At 53.5% G+C, this 26,377-nt stretch overlaps 1 protein-coding gene across 1 annotated transcript in view; it reads right to left on the bottom strand.

Moving 5' to 3' along the window:
- The window catches only part of CD81 (CD81 molecule), a 30,886-nt gene extending 12,731 nt beyond the window's left edge, over positions 1 to 18,155 (bottom strand). The window contains exons 1-2 of the mRNA XM_026036772.1: positions 18,064 to 18,155; positions 4,520 to 4,634 (exon numbers count right to left, since the gene is read on the bottom strand). Coding sequence (XP_025892557.1) covers positions 4,520 to 4,634; positions 18,064 to 18,129 — 181 coding nt within the window. The 5' untranslated portion in view covers positions 18,130 to 18,155. The remainder of the gene's footprint in view (positions 1 to 4,519; positions 4,635 to 18,063) is intronic.
- Between the last annotated feature and the right edge of the window lie 8,222 nt (positions 18,156 to 26,377).

Genomic DNA, 26,377 nt, shown 5'->3' with positions numbered 1-26,377 from the left:
TTTGGCGTACACAGCCACCACACCAAGCCCGAGAGCTGATCTGAGTTAAGGCCCGGGGCATCAGTGGGAGGACACTTCCCGTTTCGTTTGCACATCTGACTCGTCACAAGTTGCTGGTCGGAGAGAAACTGAATTGGATGATAAAAATATAGGAGGGTATTTTAATACCGTTAAACMTACCGTGCAGCCTCTCTCAGAGAGAAGTACTGACAACCTGTTTTGCATTAAAATACTATTTTAAAACTCTTTAGTATTAAAGTTGACCTACAGTGATTAGAGCAAAATTAGACTCAACAGATCTCAACATTTTTTAAAACTCCCTTTTCAAACCTTTGAATTAAAATGTTATTTCTCTAACTTTCTTGGTTCTCAGTCATTTCAGGATCCATTGAGATGTGTAAAATAACCAGTCCGGGTAACCAGACACTTCAGATTCTCATCCTGAAGAGGAGAACACAACTGCCCAGTGCTCTCACTATATTAATTTACTTGGGCACCTAGACACAGAGCACCTTCCTTTAAAAACTGAGCGGCCAACTCGTGTTTCCCCAAGTTCCCTTGAAGGGACAGCTCAGAACCAGCCTGCCCACCGGGGTAAACGGGTGCACTCAGCGCCAAGCGCCACCCACGGCTCGCGCTCGCCAGCCCGCTGTGCCCGGCCACGGTCCGCAGCCTCCTGCTGAACCCCAGGCTAAGGAGGCTGGAAGGGGCAGAGCACAAGCAGGCGCTGGGAGGGACTGGGCGCCTGGACCCGTCGCTGGTATCCACAGGGATCACGGCACAGGGCTACGCCAAGACAGAAGGCAACCTTTCTGCCAGCGTTTGCTGCAGGACCTAGGGATCCTCCTAGGGAAAGCTGAGCAGATTTCCTGCGCTTTTGAGGCTACAAAGCCTCAAACACGGTCGAACCCAGCGGCGGCAGCGCCGCACCGGCCTCGAGGACACGTCTGCAGCGGCCGCCGGACTCCAGCGTGAGGCTGGAACGCGTTAGTGGGAAGCGAGGCAGMCTTAGAAACATCCCCCTGCTTTCCAGCCCATTTCTTAACAGCCCGGGCCATGTAAAAGGCAGCTTGGATTCACTTCCAAGCAAAGAAATTGGATCGCGTTTGACCGGAGAGGGATTGCAAAATGGGAGACTGCAACGTGCACAACTAGAGAGCAGGGATTCAGTGCTGCCCAAGAGCCATCTTCCCTGGGAGCTGATCCCACCTGAGCTCAGGGCAGAACTCGGCTCAGGAGGCCCAAGGCAGGGCACTAAGATGAGCCTGGCACTGCTGCTGCCCTCTGTGTCCCCCTCTCTCTGGGGCACGTCTGGGGCAGGGCTGCCCGCCAGGCTTGCCACCGTTCTCAGTCTTTTTGCTAACAGGGAAAAAGGAACAGGGAGAGAGAGGGGGGAAGAAAAACGGTGCCTCTTTAATCCGGGCAGCAAWATCCAGAAGGAGGCTGCAGAAGGGGAGTGGCAGCAACAGCTTCAGCATCCAAATTTAATCCGCCAGGGCATGCCTGCCCGAAACCCAACCCTCCTCCCAAGGAGTGCCGGAGCCGTGGCGCTCTGGGGGAAAAAGGGATACCAGCCAGGATGGGAATCATTACTAAAAAGTAAAGGAGGGGGAAAAAAGCAAAACTCCGAGCTCACTGAGCGGCTTTCCACTCGCAAAGCCCTGCAGAGGCCTCAGGCACCTCGGCGCGTTCGGAGCTGGCCCCGCTCCCGGGGCCGGCCGCGGGCCGGGCAGTGTTATTCTAGCACTTGCTATTAACAGCTGGATACAGATTTCCTATTTTGGACCTGTGGAGTTAAGAGCCGGGCCAAACACACCCGACTGCAGCACTCTGCTCCTCCTCAGATGTTCTCAGGGAGAACAAGCAAGCGGGGGGAGAGACGGGGCAACTGGGAGCCAAGGGACAAGGACGAAGCTGCAGAGCCTGCCGCCCACCCCACGCAGCGCCCTCGCGCCCTGCGGCACCTCACGGGCCCCAGCAGGCCCACGAAACCGCCTCTGAGCAGGGCTGCAGCTCGGGGCCAGCTCGGCGTGCACACACCAACCTGCTGCGGGCTCAAGTTTCCACCCAGACCTGCGTGCTGGTGCTAAAGGGCAAACACGAGCCGCTGCACCCACGGCGGCCTCTTTTCCTGCCCTCGTGGTTGTAACTCGGGATGGATCCCGCCGGGGGGGCACCCACGCTGGTGCCTCCCACCCACACAGCACCCGGCACGCAGGGATTCCACACAGCTCCTCACCCTGCCACTCCTCACCCCATAACTCACCTTGCAGCCCGTGGCCAACCCCAAGCAATACTGCCTTCCTCCACGTTCCCCTCTATCCTTGCCCTCCTCTATCCTTGCCCCTTGCCCCCCCTCTATCCTTGGTCTGGCATGAAAAGCAGGCAGGAGAAAATCCCCTGAACACACACACACACACACACGGCATTGCCATGGCCAACTGGTAGATCTACGGACCCCAACTGTTCTTCCTTCTGCTTCTCCTCACAGCAGCACTACCTTCCATGACCATTCCTGGATACCACAAGGGCAGGCGCTTGAAGGACAAGGTTGAGGGCCTAAAGAATTGGCCCCTAATTCAGTTTTGCTTCAGCTTTAGAGCAGACAAGCAGCTAACGTGCCATTCTCTGGAACAATATGACAACAACCAAAGCAGCAGAGCCAAGAGCACAGGCCGCGAGGAGCAGCCACCACCAGATGTTACTGGGGAGAAAACCCACCAAGGAGAGCTCCAGTTGCCACCTTTGGAGCCCGAGACACAACTAGGCTCATGCTAAAGCACCGGGGAAAGGCGTTTCTCGCAGAAAGCCCCGGAGCTGCTCGTGGATGGGGAATATCGGCAACAACAGGTGCCTGTGGGGCACAGGCGCCAAGGAAGGCAGGCGGGAATGTCTCCCGCTCCCTTCCCGGCAGGATCCTCGCCGCTTCCCAGCAGTGCGGGCAGCAGGGGAGCCCTATGTCAGCAAACAAGAAAGCGGTGGTTAAGGGGGAAGGAAAAAAGGAAAASAAACAAATAAAAAAAAGGAAAAAAAGGGTGTTTCAAAAGCCTCCTGACAGATGCTGGGACAAGCATCCTGCACCAGACACTGGGGAGTAATCCGTGAGGGAAAACCCGGYGCTGGAGGCCAAGCCCAAGCACGCGGGAGCGAGCGTGCATGCGGATGCTGGAGAAGAGGAAACCACAGGGTGGGAGCTGCTGCGATGGGAGCGTCGGCTGCCACAGAGCAGGGAGAGAAGGGAAAAAAAAGGAGGGAAAAGAAAAGGGGAAGGAATCCCGGCCCCCAGAGGGGTAACAGCTGCTGCTGTTACTGAACGGGATCTCCAGGACAGAGCAGCCCCCAAGGGCCTGGCAAGGGGCACCCTTCCTGCCCGAGCCGCCTGCGACGCTGCGCGGACGCCCAGGGCRCACAAGGCGCAGGAGGGGAGCGCTATGGGGGCGCCTCCGGTGCCGAGCCGGGCAAGGCCTTTCCTCGGCAGGTGACCTGTCCTCTAGGCACGTCAGGGCAGGGCCACGGCAGGCATCATCGTCACCCCYGCAGGGCCAAAGCGAGCACCGGCACCAGGCTTGGCTGCAGGTCAATCTCCAGAGGATCTCCGTGGATCCCAATCCAGCGGGATTGACAAGAGGAGTGTTTGCTCCACGTGCAAGGCGGGTGAGACTCTCAAACCTCCTACTCTGCTCCTGCTCCCTGCTCCACAGGCACAGGCGCACTCCGTACCCTGCTCTTATCCGAGGAATTCGGGCTCACCCGGCAGCCCAAAGCTGGTCCCGGGAGAGCCAGGGGGACCCTCTCCCTCTCCTCTCCTCCCACGAGGGAGGCTGGAGACCATCTGGAAGGCGCTCCTGCTGCTCCTAAGCAAGAGCGCTGGAGAGTGGGGCAAAACAAGGGGTTTCTTCTTGCAGCGAGCCAGCGTGCTGTCATATTAATAAAATCAAGCTAAGCTTAAGCACACATACAGACGGTCCACGGGCCCCTCCTGGAGAACATGAGTCATGCTGTTCTCCAAGTTGYACTTTCCGCTGCCAACTGTTCCTTTAGCTACTTTTATATCCTTTTGGGAGAGGGATGAGGAACCAAGAGAGGCAGCCAAGTCCCCCACCTTTCCAGATCAATCATGCACCCTCTGCTGAAGCCAACGTGTTGCAGGAGAGACTGTCACCAAGAACAATGTCTAAGGAAATCTGCTATGCAGAAACGCTGTCCAAAATTAAAGTTTTTTTGCACTTTTCATCAATTCAGAGGCTACGTTTCAGACATAGCCCAGGTGACACGTGACAAACATTTGGACCTGCATGTGGTGGACGTTTTGGGGGAAAACCAGGGAAGCAGCAGCAGTTATTTTAAGCTACAGCTTATAGCGTGTTTTGCCAAGTCTGCTCCTCACCCATGGAGCTCCTCTCCATACAGCACCACCCTCTACGCTGYGCTTCCATGGTGCATCCCAACAAACCACCCGGGGCTGAAACACCCACGGAGTGGGGCCAGCTCCCGACCCGCCTGCCCAGGGGCTGCTTACCAACGTAGAAGGTGTTGGGGGCTTGCTTCTCCCCCAGCTGCAGGTACAGGATGTTCGTGGTCTGCGAGTCATGACGGAGCCACAGGGCCACCCCGAGGATGATCCCTCCGGCCAGCTGGGGAGAGAGAAGATGGAAACCACACGTTAAGTGCTGCAGCACCCACAGCAGCCCGGTCTGCGCCTCTGGGCAGGAAAAACTCGCTTTTTTTGAGGACTGGTTTTAGGGAACTGCTTCAGGTATGAGAGAGACCCTTGATAGCAGCCACAGTTTATCTCCCAGCTCAGGCTTAGGCAATAATCTGAGCTTCCCTTCCAGCTTGCTGCGAGTTCTCGTTTTCCTCTGTGTGCCTGGACGAAACAAACCCCATCTCCCTCCCAGCATGGAAAACGGGCAGCGTTTCAAGCAGCGACAGCCTGCCCAGGCTGCGGGAAGCATCTTCCCCCCTTCCCAGCCCTGGGCCCGGTGTCGGCCGCTTGCTGTGAGCTGTTCCCTCCACAGCTTCCCTGGGCATTCGCTACTCCGGGTAAGCACAAGGAGACTCGATCTGCTAAGGAGACCTCCAGCTCCCCAGAACATCCTTTCTGTGCAGCCTCGCCCCACCTCTGCAACGTGTCTGGAAGCACAGGCAGCCCACAGCAACATTTTCCAGGCTGTGGACTGCATGATTCACACAGTCCTCATCGATTGCAAGACCATCTTTCACCCCGAGCCTCTGCCAAGTGATTTCCAGTTCTTGTAGGCCACTTCTTTCCTACGAGTTATTTTATATCGCTGTTAAAACAAAATGCTAAGGCTTACCTAAGAAGCAAGAAACTTACAACTGACATTTTAGGGACCATTTTTTTTTGATGCCATTAGCTATACACTCAGGATTTTATAATTTAAGTCCGAACAACGTTATATTTGCAATGAGGTAGCGCATGCCTCTCATCTCACCCTCCCATCTGTATTTTTTGGAAACTGGGTAGGAAGGAAAGGCCAGAGCAGGGATGAGAAAGTGTCTGGGAGAACCGTCACTTCTTTCTCCCTGCCCAAAGTCTCTCCCAGGCCCCACATTTGCTATTTTCCCCCGCTCCCAGTTCACATTCCCAGCTTGAGCAGATCATGGAGGAAGAAAGGAATGTTCTTCACAAAGCTCTTTGAGTCAGGTGAGCTACCAGCACATAAGGCACTACGAAGACTGCATCTAAAATAAGAGCTCGTTTGGTAATAGCACAAAATCTGTAAGTGAGCAGCTGCAGCAGAGCCTAAATTAACACGTGGACTGGGATTTCCAAAATGTTGCTCAGTGGGAGCCTAACTTGGCCCTTTCCAGGGTCAGTTGGTGGTTTTCTTCCTCGTRACCTGCAAAACCCAGCAAAGAGATTCTTGCTGGGTTGCCCCAAAAAGCCCCTCCATGGCAAATGCACCATTTGTGCAGAATGCACAGCACAGTCCGACCCCCGAGCTGCCACATCCAGTCAGTGGAAGGAAAAGGTCCCCACCATCCTGCCCTTGGGGAGAGGGAAGGGGATTCTGGTGAGCCTCCCTGCTCCTTTGCTTCCAACGAAGYGGATCGGCTCCAACACGTGCTCTGCAGGAGGCAGTGCCCCTGGCCTGCCAGGACGCTGCCTTATCTCGCCTGCCTTGCAGAGCCCGAGCTCCTTGCCATGGAAAAAGCAACAAAAGGCAGCCCCGTGCTCAAGCTCAGCTCCAAATAAGGCAGCTAGTGCCTTAGCAGAAAGTTACCCAAATCCAGCCTGCTATTTCTCATTCATTGTCTAGGAACATAATAAAACCCACGTTTATTTATCCCTCTGGGGATAAAGAGCCAGTCCCAAACTTAAGCAGTACTGTCTTTTAAAGCAAAGGTCTTTCTGTGGCTCCCATGGGGAGCAAAGTCTTCAAGAAGATCTGGGTTTCTGTGCTGGCCAGCAGAGACTGCATGCACGGTATAGTTTTTACAGAAAGGCTTGGATGGAGGTCAGCACCAAGCCCTGGTTTGGGGGAACAGGACTCATTTTGGTGCTTTTTTGGTTGCCAGCTGCAACGAGGAGCACATCTGCACGGGTGAGGGCACGTGCCTTCCACCCTCAGAAAGCCCGCGGATCTAGGACGCGCCGAGCAGTTTGGCCACTTGGGATTCCGCAGGGAGGGAGCAGAGATGGAGGGAAGGATAGGAGGGAAGAGCAAAGAAGAAATCCCTCCCCAAATTGCCATAGTAACCCTGGCTTCCAGTGCAGCGACCACATTTTGAAGAGGTGACCCAGAGGTGGCTTGAAAAATGCTGAAAGGAAAGCTACACGTTTTTAGACAGAGAGCAGTTTTTCTTATCTGCTTTCTTCTTCCCAGTGTGAGAAATTTTGGCAGAACAAAACCCAAACGTTCGGGCATTGCTCCTGCCCCTGCACGCTGCCCTGTGTGCTCAGCAGATAGCAGTATCTGGACCAGGATACAGAGGGCAAGGACTTTGCACCAGCCCTGTGCAAAACCCCAGCAGCAAAGCTACAGTAAGAGCCGTTTGCTCCAAMGTGAACAGCAGCAGATGATTTCAAATTAGACGTGCACTGAAGTGCCCRAACCACAGCAAACAGCAAGCTGTTCTCTGAAGTTTACATTCTTTTCAGTAACACGCACTGAGGGGATATTGTCTCTTCCGACTGTCCAACCCACCCCAGCAGTTAGGTCTGGCTTACTGAGGAAGCATCCGCACCACCCCCAAATATCCCAGGTTTCAGCCCAAGCAGCTCCTGCCCTCGCCACCTGACTTCATTTGGGTTTTTAACAGAGCACAGCCGAACTCCAAATGGAAGTTTTAATCCAACAGCAACTGAGTTTCTTAAGAGAAAACGATGTTAGCTTACTAATGAAAACAGGGCTCAGTCAACGATGAACAACTTTTTCCACAAGTCCTTCCACTACCAAAAAAAGCCCAGGATTATAACTACAGCATCTCTCTTTCCAAAGGGAAGAGAGCAAGAGGGAGAAGCCCCCGTTGGCTTCRCTGCGAGACTCGCCGTCCCCGTGGCCCTGGGGACAACACCAGCGAGGCGCTACCGGAGACAACTGCTCGGAGGCTCCCCCTCCAGGACACGCTCCCCACGTGTGGACGGAGGAGYGAAGGAAAGGGCATCGCAGCAGCGTTTTGCCCCTCCAGGCTCCTCTCTACCAGGCACCSTGGCCCGAGGGGCTGGCACGCTCACGCGTCTGCTTTGCTTCCTCTGTGGCGGGCAGCCTACGGCTGTCTGGCCAAGGCAGCTGCTCTGCRTGCACGCTAGGGATCTCCTTCCCTCACCAGCCAATGCTTGACGTGATGCCAACCCTCTCCCCATGACCAGCTGCTCTGCTGCAGCAAAAGATATGGCCCCCAACCCAACGCGACCCAACCCAATTCAACGCAACACCACACTACCCAATGCGACCCAAGTCAACCCAAAGCAACCCAACCCAATCAAACGCAACACAACACAACCCAACGCAACCCAACCCAACACAATCCAACACGACACAACCCAACGCAATGCCTCTTGCCTGCCCCTTCAGAAAGCTCCCCCTAACCTTAGGCCGAGCCCAGCCTATGTCAGGACACCAGCGCTGCCTTGCATGTCTGTGCCCCCCCTACACACTGTGCCCAACAGGGACAGCCCCAAGCGCGTTTCCCGGCATGGGGAGGCAGCTTGGCCCAGGCTCCCAAGCATTTCCTCCTCCCTGCAGTTTTCCAGCTTGCAAAGATTTATTGCTGCTTCCCCAGACAGCTAGACTATTCCAGCTGGATCTTGCCTGCCAGGGCTGTCCGCAAGACTTGCTTTTAACAAGGGATTTCAGAAATTCCTGCTCGGCACGATGCAGGGAAAAAAAAAAGAAAAAAAGAAAAGGAAAAAAATGAAAGGCAAAGGCAGGCGTAGCTGCTGCTTGGACCCTGCTGTGAGGAGGAAGAGAGGAGCCCCCCGAGATGCAGCAACCCCCGTGATGGGCAACAGCGCGAACGTGACCAAATTGCAGCACGACCCCAAGCACTTCTGAGCCCTGCGAAGGGCCCGACCCCGCTGTGCTCACAGCGGCCAGCATTGCTCTCCGAGCAGCTCCCGCCGCCTCGGATCCCAGTTCTCCCACCGGGCGACTGTCGGAGACAGGCCGCGACAGCGGCCCCCTGCCGCTGCAGAGGGCGGGGGGGGGCAGCCCTATGGGGCAACAGCGCGAGCCCGRCGCTGCTTCCCGAGGATCTGCGGCAGCTGGAGCATCGTGAGGGAGCACGTAGCCCCACACGGGGTCTGCGGAAGCTGCTTGCAGAGCCTGCCCTCCTCGGGCAAGCCCGTAACTCGGGCCCCTTTCTCCCCCTTCATGGGGTCCCCCTTGGTGGGACACGGCCCCTCCGGAGGGTGGCCACGGCATGGGGGTGCAGACGCTTCCCAGAGCCGCGGAGCGCCAGGATGTGCATCATCCCTCCTCTTCCTCCGCTGCCCCTGCGCCACCTCCCCCCACAGAAGGGGCTTCCTGCGGAGSAGAGGCAGGAGGAAGAGCTGGCAGCGTCCTTGGGGCTGACATCCTGCGGAGCAATCCGGGTTTTCTCAGAAGCGCCGGCTTCCAGTTCCCTGCGGAAGCAGCTGGGCGGCCTCCCCCAGGACCCCCTTCCCGCGCTCTTGTGACCCAGAGCGAGACACCGCTCAGGGGGCTCCTTCCCCAGAGGCAGAAGCAGCTCCCAGCTGCCGGCTTGAGACCACCTTGGCACCAAGGGGCTACGGAGAAGTAAAACCAGACTCTCCTTCCCACGTGCGGGCAACTGGATGCGCAGGAGGATAAAGTAACTTGCCAAGCCTGTGGCATCTTGTCATATAAGGAGCCTGTCACGCAGCCAGGAATTAATTGCTAAGTTGGGGTTGAATACTTTACTCCCAGGTCATTTATTGCTCTCTAGACAGAGGAGCAGATATCAGGTTATGGGTTGCAACAGGCGCAGCATAAATAATGAAAGGACATTTCGTAGCTGGACCTCACTTGCACAGCGGGGAAAAGAGAGACTCGRGGAGAACCGAGGAGCTGGAGATCCTGTAGCTTGACCAAAGTTATCTTTGGAGGAGGCCACACGTCCAAACGCAAGGGGCGTGCAGAATGAGCGCTGGGACATCACAAGTTTCACGCTGGTACTTGGGAAATGGAGCCAGGAACAACAGCATGTGCTTGTCCATGGCCGTGTGCACACGGACGAGCAGGCAGGCAGAGCCTGCGCTTCTCCCCTTGGAAAGAGGAGCTAAAATCCTCATCGGAGGCGACTCGGTAAGTTCTGTGGAAGCACTTAGAGGACTCGGCGTACAGTAATCCCTGCGCTAGGAGTTAAATGCCAAAAACTAAGCTTACGATCCAAAGAACTTCACAGAGGTATGAAGTTATGGCAGTCTTGTCTGTTAAGACAGCAGAACATCACGCCAGAGGCTCACTTAAACTTTTAAATAGAAGTGTTATTGCTCAAGTATGCCGCTGATGGAAGGAAGTTCACAAAAACTCATTTTTTCCAGCCCTCCAGCCACACCACTGAAGAAGACAGTCCATGAGTGACACAGCATCCACCACCAGGAGAAGAAGGAGGGCAACCTCTGGCAAGTGCTCCGTGCCACCAAGGCCAACATCTCCTTTGGCTGCGCAACAGACTGCACAAGCTCTTGCTTGCAGCACGAGAACCAGCACTTGGTGCCTCACTCAGATGGCCCGGACCAGAGACTAGACTAGAAATCCCTGTTAGGAGAGGGCACAACACCAAGCCCAGGCTCTCCAGACCTGCCCAGCATCCCCAGCTGTTTCAGCAGGCCACAGCTTCACGGGGTTCTTGGTGAGGAGGGAGGCTGAGCCCTGAAGACTCATGTGAGACTTCTGGAAGGTAGGGGAGAAGAAAGTGGGGGAGGAAGGGGAAGTGACTTCAGTGAGGGAAATCAGAGCACTGACGACAGCCGCACAATGCAGGAGCTTTGGTTTCTTAACTTGACACCATGACCTGTAAGCCACCGCAGCAAGAATGACTTTTCTCTGAAAACGGAGATTTTCTCACACATGAAGGCTGACTAAAGCCCAGCCACCAGRTGAAACACTCTCATACATCCGTCCAGAATCCAAGGAAAAGCCATTTGTGAAGAGCCCCATTTTCTTCAGGGAAGAGGAAGAAGGTGGCACTCGGCAACTGTGTGCCCTACTCTGAGAAACTCGGCTCGTGGCCGGCTTCCAAAACGGGCTGCTAAGAGAGCCAAAGATCAGGACAAAATTCTTAGCCGGTACCTATGGTTACCAGCCCCACAACACTGAAGGAGTTTTCAAAACACTTTAAGGGGAGGGCAAAGGGAAAACAAAACAAAGCAAAAAAAGCTCAGAAAAACCCACTCTCCTGCAAAGTGCTGAGAGGCAGGAAGCCAGATGCCAAATAAAGCCTGACGAACAGGAGGAGGTTGGGAATACAGCACGGGGTGTTACCAGACAGTGCACCCTGCTCCACAGGAGGGGAGTCCCACTTAATGGAGCTGCCAAAGTCCCGGGTTCAGCCTGGACACGGCTCCTYGCTCCCTGCATCCCAAGTCCTTTCCCACTACACGGATACACAGCATCGCTCCAAATGGCTCTTCGCTCTCCAACTCACCTCTCAAAGCAGATATGAGATGATGCTTTTGATCCCCAAGCAGAACATCCTCCTCTCAGGCGTTCGGTGGGGTGCCACATTCACCCAGCCCTATATCCCCACCTCAGAAATGCAGCTTAACTCTATAGTGAGATCTTCTGCTTAGGCCTAACCACCACCATAGCAGAGAGAAGAGCAGTTTCAGATCCTGCTTTAAAATTAATTTGGCCTTACACTTAAATATTTAATGACAATGGCAGTACAATTGGCTTCCTTTCAATAACACAGCAACAGGCATTTGCACGGTACCTTTCATCACAGGATCAAAGTGCTTCTCCGGGTACTAAACACGTGTCAATGCTCTTGCAGGAGATGGGCATTGCACCRGTTGGTAGGAGCAGCACCTTGGGAACACGCATGTATTCCTCCCTCCAGCCACCAACGACAACCYACCCCTCAAATGAGGGCAGACACAGAGGACTGAGAACCAAACTGGGTGGAGTGGCCGACACTCCGGAGGGCTGTGCTGCCATCCAGAGGGACCTGGACAGGCTGGAGAGTTGGGCAGAGAGGAACCTCATGAGGTTCAACAAGGACAAGTGCAGGGTCCTGCACCTGGGGAGGAATAACCCCAGGCATCAGTACAGATTAGGGGTSGACCTGCTGGAAAGCAGCTCCACRGAGAGGGACCTGGGAGTCCTGGTTGACACTAAGTTAACCATGAGTGAGCAGTGTGCCCTCGTGGCCAAGAAGGCCAATGGGATCCTGGCCTGCATCAGGAGGAGYGTTGCCAGCAGGTCAAGGGAGGTGATTCTGCCCCTCTACTCAGCTCTGGTGAGGCCGCACCTGGAGTACTGTGTKCAGTTCTGGGCWCCCCAGTATARGAGGGACGTGGAGCTTCTKGAGAGGGTCCAGAGAAGRGCAACCAAGATGATTAAGGGAATGGAACATCTCTCRTAYGAAGAGAGGYTGAGTGAGCTGGGCCTGTTTTCTCTGGAGAAGAGACGGCTCAGAGGGGATATGATTAATATGTATAAGTTCAGGAAGGGAGAATGCAGGGAGGAAGGGGACARGCTGTTYTCACTGGTGGCCAGCGATAGGACGAGGGGTAATGGCCAYGAGCTGAAGCATAAGAAGTTCTGTCTCCAGGTGAGGAGCAACTTCTTTACTGTGAAGGTGACAGAGCAGTGGAACAGGCTGCCCAGGGAGGTTGTGGAGTCTCCTACTCTGGAGGTCTTCAAAACCCGCCTGGATGCCKCCCTGTGCCACATGCTSTAGGTGTGCYTGCTTGAGCAGGAAGGTTGGACTAGATGATCTGTAGAGGTCCCTTCCAACCTTRAATATTCTGTAATATTCTGTGAACTCTTTGAATGACCAGGCTGAATAACCTCCTCCATGCWGAGATTTAGGACAAGTTTCACAGGCTGATGGCAGAACTAAATGCACTGGCTGCAGAGCCCAGAAACACATCCAGGTGAGCTATCATGAGGAAAACTTGGGTCTGGATACCGAGTCTGTTCACAACGATCACCCACTAAGGAAACATTTCCCTCGACCTTCAGCGACAGCCTCCAAGTAGCAGCGTGTTCCAATACACGTGGAAACGTGTTTGACTGTACATTGCCCAAACCCAAAGCGACTGGAACATGATGCTGGGAAAGTGCCACATTGCTGGTGTTTGCAATGCCCTGTGCAGCTCCCAGGGAGACCAGTAACCAAAACAAAAATGACCCAGTTTAAGCTGTGCTCAGGCCTGCACGAGAGTGGCAACCTAAACCAAACTCAAGCTCTTCTCTTAATCTATGGAGCGGTTTCCATTTCTGCTGCAGATCTGCAAACCACATTAACCACCATTTTGTCTTTATGACCTCACACAGGACTTGGGTGCTGCAGCACCCATCACCCCTCCCTGTCACTCCAAGAGAGCCGCAAGGCCGGCAGTTTTTAGGCTATTACCACATCCTCGCCCATTCACTAAAGCAAAATACCTCAGCACCTGCTTTCTAAATTCTGGGGGGCAATTGCCAGATCGGGAAATGCCCTTTGGACTCTCCCACACCACATACACAGGCAAGAGACAACAATTACGTGTTGTCTGGAAAACGGGATTCAAAGCACGCTCTTCCTTTTAATTAGACACCTCTCCGGCAGTGCAGCAGCAGCGCTCCGAATCTGGAGGGCTGCCACAGGCTGTATTAGATAATAAGCCGGGGTGATCCTTCTCAGAGCCCAACAACTTCTCCTTGGTTAGGCTTAATTATATTTAAAATACTTCTCTGGCTTCTGGCTTTCTTCAGCCTCTCCAGGGAGGCTCTCAGCGGTGCTCAGCTCAAGCAGGGCTGCAGACAGAGCGGCCCTGCACACGCTGCACAGCAGATCTGACTGATTCAGGGAAGTAGATGCAGCCCAACCTGTCCGCCCTCGACTCTGCCCAGGGCACAGCAAAAAGCACGGGGCACAAAAAGCTCAGCCCCACCAAGCGTCCAGCCCAGACCAGCTCCAGAGTGACGAGCAAGGACCGTCCACCCTACAAAAGTGCTTCAAGATTGAAGCAAAGCGGCTGCTAAGTGACCTGGCACCATTTCTTCTCCATGTGTTGCAAGGTGGAGAAGTGAAACGTCTCTTTCAGAGGTTGCTCAAGTCGGCGTCAGCCACCCAGGGTGGGACAGGAAGAGCAGTTTTGCAGTTTTCAGTTTTGCAGAACTCTGTGCCCACAGCACTGACCTTGTCTGAGAAAAGCTCCTCTTTGGCAGCACAGGAGCCGGTGTCCAGCTGCCTTCACGCAGGACGGTGTTTCACATGCCCACCATTTGGCCTGTGGGAACCTAACCAGCCAACCCAAAGGTACTCGCTTAGCTGTGTTGATATCCAGAGAACTCCAGAACCCCTTGGTTCCTCCATACCTCTCAAAACACCCCAAAGATGCTGCTTGGTTGAGCCGTGCACACCAGGATTTAAGAAAAGAGAGGTACCTGGGTTAAGCATTCAGTTTCTGGCACAGCACAGGCGCCCTCCCGGTGCCACGAGCTCTCCCGTCGCCACCCTTGGCTTCCTGCACCGCTTTGCTCGAYGGCTGCTGCTGGCAGCCCACGGGATGGTTTCTTCTCCGAAACGAGKCACAAGGTCTACTGAACGCTGCCCAGAGGCGCTGCTCTTCGTCCTCCAGCGAGCCCAGCCCTTTGCATTCCAGACGGATGGACAAGGGGCCCTGGCAGAAGGAGCCCCCAAGGCTCCCGCGGAGGCGGCTGCTGCTTTGGCACGGGGCRGCTGGCACCGGGGCCAGCTCTCCTTTCGCTTTCCAACACAAGGGCTCTGTTCAGCTTCCCCGGCGCTGCCAGGGCAAGCAGAGGGGGAGGAAACCGCAGGGGGGTCAGTTTATTTACCCACCATCGGCACAACAGAACTCCTTGAAAACCTTATCGCCGCTTCTTGCTCACTTGTTAACRCAGCGGAGGCTTCGAATTGCTTCCTCTCTTCCTCCCGAGCACCGTCTCGGGCTCCTTTTTAGCATGCTGAGCAAGTGCAGCGCCTGCCAAACCTCTGCTTCGGCCCCGCGCTCSTTTCTGCCAACACCCCCTGGCCTCGATTCAGCACAGGGCAAAGCAGAGGCCGGGCAAATGAGCGGGAGGAGCGGAACGACCCTCGCGTATTAACCAGCTGGGCGCCGGGAATCCCACGCCAGGCACCGGCCTCGATCCAGGGGGCACCGGCAAGYGGCGGCGCAGGGCTCGGCCGCCGGCACCGGGGCGTCTCCGTGCAACTGCTGCCTCTGGAAAGAGCAGCGTGAGGATAAGGCCGTGAGCAGCACCCCTCCCCGGAAGAAAATACCAGTTTGGCTGCTGGCTGCAGCTGCTGACTGCTACACCTAGAATTCCCCTCGGCCGCAGGCTGAAATAAGAACGCACGAGTGTTGCAAGGGCCGTTGTTCAATCACGGCCGAACTCGCCGGCTGCTCAGAAAGCGCCATTAATTGCGACAAAGCGGCTCCCAGCAAATTAAGCCTTAGTAACAAAGGGAAAAGCCAGCCTTGAGACAGCTAGCGCAATGAGAACAGGGTAATCAYGGAAAGACAGCCCAAGAGTGAGGCGAGGGTTATTCTCGCTCCCTCCCCAGACACGCGGGCGGACACGCGCTGCCGCTGCGCTCGCTGCGGGCGCAGGCGGCTCCTCGGGGTGCCAGCAGCCGCCTGCACGGGCTGCGGGGCACGGCCGGAGCCGCTCAACCTGCCGCCGCCTCCCCGGCGCCCACGCAAAGCCCGAGTCCCTGCGGGACCATCTTGCTGCACAGCACAGACCTCCTGCTGCTGCCGGAGCCACCGCCTGCACCTTCCAAGGCGACTGGAAATGTGCCAGCCCAGGCTGGAGCTTAGAGGAAAAACTACAGGCACCTTCCAGAAATACCCTGGGGAAATTAGGCTCCTAGGAGTACGCTGCGCCTACAACTCCYGAAGAATCCTTTGCACAAAGCGCTTCCATTAAAACTCAAGTAAGAGCAGACCCCCTGCTCTCTCATGCTGTGAGAAGGTGATCAAGAGAAGACCATGTGTGATGCAAGAAACACTCCCCACCTCTCCTTGAAAGAATCTGGAGGGATCCTTTGCTGAAGCTTCCAGGGAATTAACACTATCAGGATGCTTCCTGGGTAGGGCAGGCATCAAAAGCGGCAGCAAGGAAAGAGGAAGGATCTCGCGTTCCTCTCGGAGCCCGAGTTTCTAAAGCAGCAGCTGCTCTGCAAACGCGACGCAGGTCGTGGCGAGCGAGCTCGGGAACAATAGCTGTGCAGAGCCCTCGCACATCCTTCCGGCCAGGCCCCTGTCACCTAGGCGGCCCTTCTTCCCCTGCAGCTACACCAGGCGGCTTCTGCGACAAGAATGGCAGGAAACTGGGACAAGGAGGAAAGAAAGAGCCCCTGGATAAGCATGATAACTTGGGAGGAACAAGGAGAATGCTGAGAGTCTGCAGGCAAGGACTTGGGAGARGAGACTATGCATGTCTAGCCCATCATTTTAAGGGAGGAAAAAATGGTTAAAAAAATAGGATTGTGCTGCAGGTATCATCAGGCATCAATTAACATCACCATCAGAGCTTGTCATCTTCCCCTCGCCCAAAACCACGCCAGGGAAAACCGCAGAGCTGCACGGTGGCCTCAAGCGAGCCTGAGCTCCGGCCGGACTCGGCAGCTCGGGAGGGCACGAAGCAACAGGCCCCGCGTGTCCGGAGGTTTCCGTGGCAGGGCCATGGGACAGTGCCAGGGCTGCTCCACGTACCCTGGGAAAGGCTAACGGAGCCGCAGCGCGCGGGCGAGCGGGGCCCAGCRCAGCCCACGGGGCTCCTCGGGGCTCCCTCGCCCTCCTGGCTGGGGTCCTCGGCRCAGGAGCGAAAAGAACAGCCAGATTCCTCCCAAAGGCTTGTGGAACGGGTGCTTCCCGTCCAAGCAGGCAGCAGATGTGCTGGGCAGGGAGTTCTGGGGACTCGGCTTTCCCTGGGTGGGGCTGGGGATCCATCCTGACCTCCCCGGCTGCCACCTCTAGCACTGCCCGCACCCGGAGAGGACGTTCCAAGCAACAACAAAACCCGTTTAGGAATAAAACAATAATATATATATATATATATATATATATATATATATATAAAAACACCAGATTTTCCCTCCCTGGGCGCTTGGTGACCCAAGGGCTCGAGATGCCGCCGACCCGGAGCTACGGGAAGCGCTGGGAACGGGCAGGCTGGCGGCTCCCTCGCGGCGGGCAGTGGCACAGGGATCGGTGCGAGGCGCGCGCCGGGCGGCAGCGTCGCTCCCGCTCCGCGAGCCGCTTCCATCGGCCACGCAGGGTGTCCGGGAGGGGCACGAGAGGGCAGCAAGCGCCGGGAGCRGGCGCCTCTCCGCTCCAGGGTGGTCGCAGCCAGGACAAACCTACCCATCGTGTGGCGCAAACCAGGAGACGGGAGGGTTTTCGCCACGCTCCCCACACGATCCCCACGAATTAACTTGTGAAGATTCCCCTCTGGGGGGACAAACCCCACGTGCCCCAGGAACATCCGACGGCAGGCGCAATGCTCCAGACCCGCTCCGTGCCCCGCGGCGCTGCCACCACCCGCGAGCGGGAGCAGCCCAAGGCGCCCACGCTCCGGGCACCCTGCACCTCTCCACGCACAAGCAGCGCGCGCCCGGCGCCTCTCCTCCCTGCGCCTCGCGCCCTCCCTCGCCCTCCAACTCGCACCCATTTCCTAAGCGCCCTCGGCACCAGCCTGCAGCACCAAACCCTCTCCTTCTACCCAGCTCCTTGTTCCTGGCACCCCTCCGTGGGGCAGGGAGTGGGGTGCTGGGCTCCCAGCACCGCCCGGGCTGGGATACARGAGATGAGGRGGAGGAAATAAATAAATAAATAAATAAATAAATAAAAATCTATCTATAGCACTATATTTATACATGCACAAATATATATATATATACACACACACAGAGGCATGCACACTTGCATACATATACATTTATATATATATATATAAATAAAAGGAGGCTACTCCCCTCGTTCTTGGAAAAGGATGCAGCTTTGGGCTTTATATATGCGCATACACACACACACGTTATACATATAAAAACATACACAGATATGCACACATATTTAGCAAAATACGCCTCTGTGTATTTTAAAACGAGGGGGAAAATAAATAAATAAATGAATAAAGCTGCATCTGCAGGCCACATCGGATTTGGAAATAGGATGAAGCAGAATAAAATGAAGCAGAATAAAATGAAGTAGAATAAAATAAAATAAAATGAAGCAAAATAAAATAAAATGAAGCAAAATAAAATAAAATAAAATAAAATAAAATAAAATAAAATAAAATAAAATAAAATAAAATAAAATAAAATAAAATAAAATAAAGCAACCCCGGGGGGGGGAAGGGCTAAGGGGGGGAGCGAGGCCGAGCTGCGCGCCCCCCCGGCGGGTGCGGGGCTCACCCAGAAGATGAAGTTGAAGACGAAGAGCAGGTATTTGATGCACTTGGTGCAGCCTTCCACCCCCATGGCGGCTCCGCTCCGCTCCGCTCCGCGCCGCTGCTGCCGCTGCCGGGGCGGCGCGCGCGGAGATAACGCGGCGCCTCCCGCGCCGCCCCCGGCCCTGCTGCTCCTCCTCCCCGCTCCTCCTCCTCCTCTTCCTCCTCCTGCTCCTCCTCCTCCTCCAGCGCGGGCCGGCGGCGGCGGCTCCAGGGGCCAGAAGCCTGCAGGAAAAAGAAAGGGAAAACGCCTGCAAAATAATAATAAATAATAATAATAGTTAATAATAATAATGCATTACAAAGTATCCCTAGGTTCATATTTTTTAATAGATTCCGGGTTAGATTTTAATTCAGAAAAGCATTTCCCTCACTCCTTCCCCAAGTCTTCTGTTTTCCAAGCTTGGATCTTACGAGCTCTTTCGCCTTTTTCTTTTTCCTTTTTTTTTTCTTTTCTTGTTTCTTTTTTATAATTATTTTCCCCTTTTCCCCTCTTCCCCCCTTTCCTGTTTCTTTTTTTATTTATTTATTTTTATTTTTTTATTTTTAGTTATTATTTTCCTCCCCCCCCTTCGGCAGCAGCCCATAGCCAGCATTCCGCAGAGCCGCCCAGGAGCGGGGTCTCAGTTACTGGGTCACACCAGCGTCGACGGGATTTCCACCCAAAGAGATTTGGGTCACGCGTGTTGACAGCTTCAGCTTGCCCAAGCCCGGCGTAACGCGGCTTAAAAATTGCAGCCAAAACCAACCCCRGGCAGCGCAAGCAGGGTGAAATTCCCCCATCCTCCCCTTCCCAAAGCGCAGTCCTGCCCGCTACCCTATCCCCAGCCCTGCACCGCGCCGCCTGGCTTGGTGTTCTCCTCTATGGACTTCTTTGCCTTTGGGATCCTTTGGGATTCCCGAGTCACAGCGGGGGAAAGGCAGCAATTAGCAGCAGGGCCAACAGGGGCTGGGGCTTTTCCACAGGCCTCTGCTCAACATCCACAGTGCAGCAGCAGTCTCGGGATGCTCGGAGGGGCACCCTCGTGCCTTGGCAGATTTCTTGGCAAGGGGACGAGGCAATTGGATCAGAGCCTCGGAGGGCGTCAGGAGCCGCCCTCGGCACAGCTGCTGTTTGCACAATCCTAACTGGAAAACGACCTCATTCCTTGCCCGGACACTTTCCTCTAACCAAACCATGTGGGGTACCAGATTTGGAGTCTGGAGTTTGAAGGCTGTGATTGCATCCGCAATTCCCGAACGTGGGAATTCAATCTGATAGCTGAGCAAACGTTTTCTACACACAGAGATGGAAGATGAGCCAACRCAGTTCCCAAATCCCCCCCATCACCCTCATGGCTGAATTGTTTYAGGACTCTGCCTTTCCCGTTGGACCTTCCTTCATGACTTTTTCTTTTTCCCCCCTTTTTAAACCACCCATTAATAGCCCATCAATTGCTCTCTACAGAAGGGGGAGCAGAGGCCCCCAGAAAGGGGCCGGTTCCCCAATTACCGGTGCCGAAAACCTCCCGCGTTGCCTTTGTCTTGGCTCTGCGTCCGCCCATTCAACCCTGCCAGGGAGCCAGAGGTTTGCACGGCTGCTTGTGCACACAGCTGCTATCCCAAATTATCCATACAATCCATCCGATCCCRGGGGGGGAGAGTGTCCCAATCAGTGCAGAGGTGAAAGGGATGGGCACGAGACGGAAGCGGCTCCCATGCTGTACCATGGGATCCCACAACGTCCTTTTTCCTGCACAAATCACCAGCTCCAGCAGGGAAGGAGCTGGCATGGATCTGATTAAAGCATCTCCAGTRGCAAAGAGAGGAAGCAATTAGAGCRACCWCTTGGATGAGATGCCTAAAGAGATGCCTTCAAAAACAYGGAGAAGCTGTGGGAGTATGGACTTAAATCATGGGCTATTCCTAAGATAACCACTGGGCCACACTTCCCAGCATACCCACCAGCAGCAAGAGAGATAAATGACGTGCAGAGACCAGCCCGATTAAGCCATCTGCATCACCTTCATCTTTTCCAGCTACAAATATAAAACAAAAACATTTCGACTGCAAAAAACACAGTTCACAGTGCAAAAGAGCTAAGCAGATAACACTGGACAAAGCGCCTATAGCAGGAGGAGCTTGACACTTATATTTCAAATTCCGGATTCCCAAGAGCACCAGAAATATGTAACTCGGTAGCAAACGGCCTCGCAGAGCCCATGTGAACCCAGGAACTTCTCATGTGTGTAGATGGCTGTTTCCAAAAAGGAAAAAAATGCAAAACCTCAAACTCCCAGAGGCACAATTTTGGAAAGTTTGTGAAAGAGAGAGGAAGGATCCAACTGTAAAGCATTTAAGAACATAAATCAAATGTCTAGCGAAGAGGATTTCAGTATGGAGAGACATTCTTGGATTGGTTTTCAGGCAGGAGACAGGCAGCTACCCCAACCATGATCACGGCCACAAGTTTTGCATTTAAACTGTTTCAAGGGAGCTCAGACTTTGTTATTGTCCTTGCCTTCTTTCACTTCATTTCCCTATACTAGAGAAAAAAAGAAAGCAAATTAGCAAAGATAAAATAAAACTTTATGGACTTTGAAAAATTGTATTAATAAATAATTCAGCTTAGAGCTGACACAGTCCTATATATGGGATCTTTCTTTAGTCTATGGTGGGCCGTGTGTTGTCCACAGCTCCAGCRGCAGATCTCTGCCCCGATGGCGAGGACCAGAGGGGAAGAGAAAGCAGCAGCACAGTGCCCTCAACAGACACACTGGTCAAGTCCTCAGTTATGGGCTAAAACCTAACGGGTCTGAGCTGTGGTCACACATCTGGCCACACCAACAAAGCCCTCGCTAAAACTCGCAAGTGGAAAACGATTTCAAGTTTTGTCTAAAATTTAGATATACGTTTTTAAACAGCTCAGTAGGCTGTGCTTGAAAACTCTGACCTTAACATACAGAAATAAATCATGGCAAAGTGTCAAAACAACATACACGGTTTCCCACGACTGAATACAACTTCAGCTGTTGAATACTCATGCCGTACGTCGTTGTAYCACTTACTGTACAACGTACACAGCACCAAAAACGTGACCAAAAAATGCAGTTGATGCAAGTGCCAGTGCATATTGTGTACACTTAAGTCAGGCAAGTTCAGAAAAGTCCCCAGAAAAAACGACCCATCTTGAAAGCCTCACATTGCCAAGACTATGGGAACCTTAAACCAGGGTCTAAAAAAATGAAACACAGGCAAACAACAACATGAAAAAAAAAGAACAATCCAAGATCAGAATCGAAAACCAACCCCCCAAAATTTGCAATTGCTTCTTCAAACAGAGTGAAGCAGCGGTGCCCAGAGATATTTGCAGTGTTTTTCCTCTGTCTGCTGCTTTTTTTTTTTTTTTTTTTTGGATGCTGTTTATAAAAGCGAGTGTCATGCTTGTGGGTTTCAGCATAGTTGACATCCATGGGTATGAGTCACTGGGTCTGCTAAAGCAAACACGAGTGGAGCTGCCTCCCGAGGACGCGTTCCCAAGGCAGAGCCCCTCGCTGTGTGCTGCAGGGGCCTTGGGGTGCCCCGTTTCACTGGGGGCAGAGCCTCTGCAGCCCTTCCAGGGGTGAAAAAAAGGGAAAAAAAGAAATAAAAACGGGGAAGATAAGCCTGTTTCTTCCCCTGGCCCGCAGCATGGTTRGCTCGGGGGCTTGAAGCAGTTATCATCGTGCCTGGCACTAAATTAAACACCGACGTTACACTTGGTGCCCCCAGGGAACTGGAGGGCTGGGCGAAGCTCCTCTCTGCCCACGTGGATGGGATCCCGGATCCATGCGGAGCTGTGGTTGCACATCTTCGCTTCCCACGGCTTCCCCTCCTTCTCTCCCAGCCTCCCTCCCAGCTAGCAYGGAGGGTGTCACCGCCAAACACCCCCCTGCAAAAACATCCAGCTCAAATACGTGTTTGTTTTGTGGGTGAAGGGCTAGCTGGCTCTCATCGCCAGATCTTATTTTCTGTGAAAAATATGAGAGATGGACTAATTTCCTGGTCGGAGAGCAGCACGTGGCGGGGCAGGGACCCGCGCCGGGGCGAGCTGCACCACCTGGGCCTGCGCAGCCGAGCAGGGGAAGCTCCATCACCTCAGGAGCAGCTGCACTAGAGACRTTCAAGTACAGCTTATTACTCACGCAAAGTGACGCAAAGACCATGAGAAAACCAGCCCTTTGCATTGCAGGAGGCCTGTCCAGCAACGGCCCCTCGGCGCCATCCCAAAAATCCCTGGAGCGGCCGGYGGAGCGAGGGAGGGAGGACTCATGGAGACATTGCTAGGGCAGAGGAAAGCGAGGGCTAACATRGGCAGTGCTACCTCTTCAGACACTGCTTTCATTTGCAAAGAAAATATAAAGAATAAAAGAGGTTTCATGTGCAGATCCAAGATTTTCCAGCAAAAGCTTTTTGTCCTCTGGAGGGAGTGACGGAAGGCGGGTTGGCAAATCCCCTTTTCCCAGTCTGCAAATCCAGCTGCAGCACCATTTTAGCACAGGAGCTTGTGCTTTTTCTTCCTTTTTTTTTTTTTTTTTTCCTTCCCCCCCAGCCTTCCGGAGGGTTGAGCCTAGCAGAAACCTGTAGCTGCGCCTGAAGTTTCTGTTTCTAATAAACCCAGCAAATGGTTCCCGCCTGCGCAGCCGGTCTGCCATATTTAAATATTTATATCAACGTATCTATGGTGATGGATAGAGTTATATAATGAGGAAGAGGAGGAGGAGGAGGACACAGGGAGGGTGCTGGGGAGAAAGAGCACCAGCTCCTCCTGAAGCGCTCGACCCATGTAGGCAGGCGACCTGCAGAAGCAGAGGAGATCCTTGGACAGCAGAGGTCCACAGGAACCTCCGGGAATTCCCAGAGGTCCACAGGAACCTCTGGGAATTCCCAAGGCGCTTTCCCAAGGCCGGGCGGACCCCCCTCGCCCGCCCCTGCTTTCTGAGGGGAAGGCGGGCGCTCGCGCAGGGCCAAGGCGCAGCTGGGGCCGGCCGCGTCTCTGCGGGATGCTCCGCTCCCAGCTCGGCCGGGCGACAGGAGGAGCGCGGCGAGGCCACAGAGCCGCTATTGTAGYGGAGATGTGTAATTCATGAGCAGGCCGGGGCAGCCTGTGAGGGAATCGCATGTCGCTAACGTAACRTGGAGAAGAAAACGAGCACGTCCACCAGCCAGGGGCCATATGTAAGGGCTCGCAGACACGGGGGCAGCAGTGGAAGGGAACGGCACCCCGAGCACAAGAAGCTGTTTTGTTTGGAAATTGCTGCGCTTCCTGGCCCTCCGTATGCCTTTGGATGGCTGCTCCCTGTCAGGGGACGAGCGGTTGGCAGGAGCGGGCCTTGCTGTCCCCATGGGGCCCACTGAGGCGCCTCTCTGAGGGCTCTGCRCTGGGAGTCGCGGGAAGACGTCCCTTCCAACCTTAAGGGTTCTGAGTGTGTCGGAGAGCGGAGCAACCTGGAGCGCAGGCAACAGCGGCCTSGCGCGCAGGCCTGTAACCAGTCATGGGTTTGGCAGCCACTTCCAGGGCTGTAAAACAAGCACTACGTGTAATTTTCCAAAACAGCCTCTGCCTCCAGCACTGCTCRTCGGCTCCCCACCTTCCTCCTGCGCTTCTCCCCACAGTCCTACCTGATGCAACGTCTCCCAACCTTCATCTGCACAAACTGAAGTTTCCTGGGGGCAGCATCTACCTCTGGCTCCATTTCTTGAAGAAAATTACAGCAGGCTAGTTCTGAAAACACGTCATTTCTGTGCCTGTTAGAAATAACACCAGTATCAAGATCTGTCAAGCTTTTCTCCAAAAACAAAACAAAAACAATCTCTGTGTGTTTAGAGATGCTATTTTTGTTTTCTGGGAAATAGCATCCTCAACACCCCCATGGAGCAGAGGTCCATCCCAAACTACCAGGTTGTAACCTTAAGCCATCCAAAGATGACTTAAATTATTAATCAAAGTAACTGCAACTTGGTTTCTGGCTGCTTTTTAATGGCAAGGGCCTCCAATGGCCCCTTCTCCCGCTGAGCGCCGCTGCGTCACTGGTTCTCCTTGCAGGGAAATTCCAGGGTATTATGAAACACGTGAAATGGGAATAAAGACCGTGAAACTGCTGGCACTTTGACATACAGAGTGTAGTCTTCTTAGTTTATACTAAAAATATAGTGTTGGATTACTACTTTTTTTTTTTCCCCCCCAAAGACAATTTGTTTATGTAAGTTTAGATCATTTCCTTCCCATACCCCAAATAAGTCTTAYATACATACACACAAAAAAATCCCCCTCAGTGGCTAGGAGAGCCTCAGAAGGACAAACACTTCAGGAACATCCATGCTCCAGGCCTGTTAGCTCCTCTGGGAATAAGCTTAATGTAGGCCACGTTGTGGCCRGTGCCACAGAAAACACTGCACAGGTGTGAAGACTGCAGCTGTACACACACATATATTTTCATATATATATAAATATAAAAATATGCACATACATATAACAAGACCTGGAACTTACCTGCTTTTCTGAGGTTCCAGTGATGACGAAGGACTCCAGAAAAGAGAGGAGGGAATGGCGATTCTAGTCCTTTCCTGTTTATTTACCACAGACAGGTGACTCCTGCCCATATTCACCACATTACAGGGAAATTTGGTGTGGGAAGGAGGAGCATGTAGAGCTGCTAATCACAATGTTAAAGTTTTAACAAAAGGCATCTTTTATCCTACTGGACTTGAAGGGCACATTCATGATAGAGAATATTCGATCAACCTCCAATTTTTCATGTGGCAGAATAGCATTAGTTTTACACTTGGATAGTATTACAAAAGGGGTAAATAAGACCTCTACACTCAATGTTTAAAAAACTTAAGCACCCAAACCACAACCCCACTCAAGGTCCATGTTCCAGTTGGTCGTTAGAGATGCCTTCTACACAAACGCTCCGCTCTTTATTCATTGCTCAAACGTGTCTTTAAGCCTGGCCTCCTGCCTCGGCTCGCGAGGGACATGACTGCCCTCACATCAGCCCGCCGCTGGTGGTGGGAGGCCGATGAGGTCAGTGCCAAGCGGCGGTGGCCAAGGAGCTCCTGCCAGCGGCTCCTCTTCCTCGGGATGCTGCACGCGGCCGTCGCCGCTGCTCGGGCGCACTGGGCTCCCCTCTRCACCGACTGCTGCTCATCACTCGGACACCCAAGTGAGCTGGGCATCCACGTACACGGTGGGAAGGGAGGAAGAACAAGGGCCTTGTGCAAGAAACCCGTGTTTATTGAAACAACCGTGAGTCACAAGAGCTGCCAGCTGGCCTGCGAGGTGACAATGGCGTTGGCCTCGACTACAACAGCTAGAGTCTTATACAACAGATGTATATATATAATATATATACATATATATATATATGTATATATAAAGTCCTTTCCTGCTGCTGGAAAGTGGGTATGCTTGGATGTACAGTTGCTAGGGCAAGCATATTACTACTAAACCCCTGCTAGACAGAGGCATGTTGGTGACTAGCTGAGCACTGCTTCCGAGCTGTCCAACTTGATCCTGCCTCCAGCCACGTCAGGAGGAAGCAGCATCAGGACCTAGAGCCTCTTCTCCCTTAGGGCAGTTCTTCCCCACACGAATTAGTTGCAGTGTTGTTCAAATGCTAACCAAGTAAGGGAAGGTACTGTAGGCTGTATTGCTGCTTCTACATGCGTAGCTTGCAYGTCTGAGGGCCAGAAATTGCTCTGGACATCAACGTTGGAGTATCCTCATTTGTTTAAAGAGAGAAAAAAAATGCCACTTACTGGTTTCCATGGGTAAAAGTGAAGGAAAACTTCAGAAAGTTGCTATTAATTCAAAACCGTTTCACAAAGATTTAGTTCCTGTCAGAAAATCTGCTGTAAATTTTCACGTGAGAAGTGGTTCTACCTCTTTGTAACAAGGGCAAAGCACAACAGGAAGCCAGCAGATTAGCCAGAATGAAAAGCTGAGTTCTTCAGTTRATTGAGATTTTCCAAATTCCAGTTTAACCCTATTAACAATAAAGAGGTACACTGAGGATGTGGAATTAGAGCCACTACTGCCAACCTGGCTGGAGACCTGTTCCATTCTCTTGCAGGTTTTAAACACAAATCCTGCATTTGGATCAAAGCCCTCTTGTATTTCACAGCATGTCACGTTGATGGAGAGAGATAAATAAGCAACTGAGGCAATATACTGAACAAATCAATATAAAACTGATGCATCATCAAGCCCCAAGAGATGGRCTGAATCCTAAGAATCAAAAACAGTATGGACAGCT

This window comes from Nothoprocta perdicaria, unplaced genomic scaffold (assembly GCF_003342845.1).
Source record: "Nothoprocta perdicaria isolate Ctin4 unplaced genomic scaffold, notPer1 scaffold_186, whole genome shotgun sequence".
Taxonomy (NCBI): Eukaryota; Metazoa; Chordata; class Aves; order Tinamiformes; family Tinamidae; genus Nothoprocta; species Nothoprocta perdicaria.
Note: the sequence above shows the minus strand (reverse complement) of the source record. Positions and strands in the feature narration are given on the sequence as shown.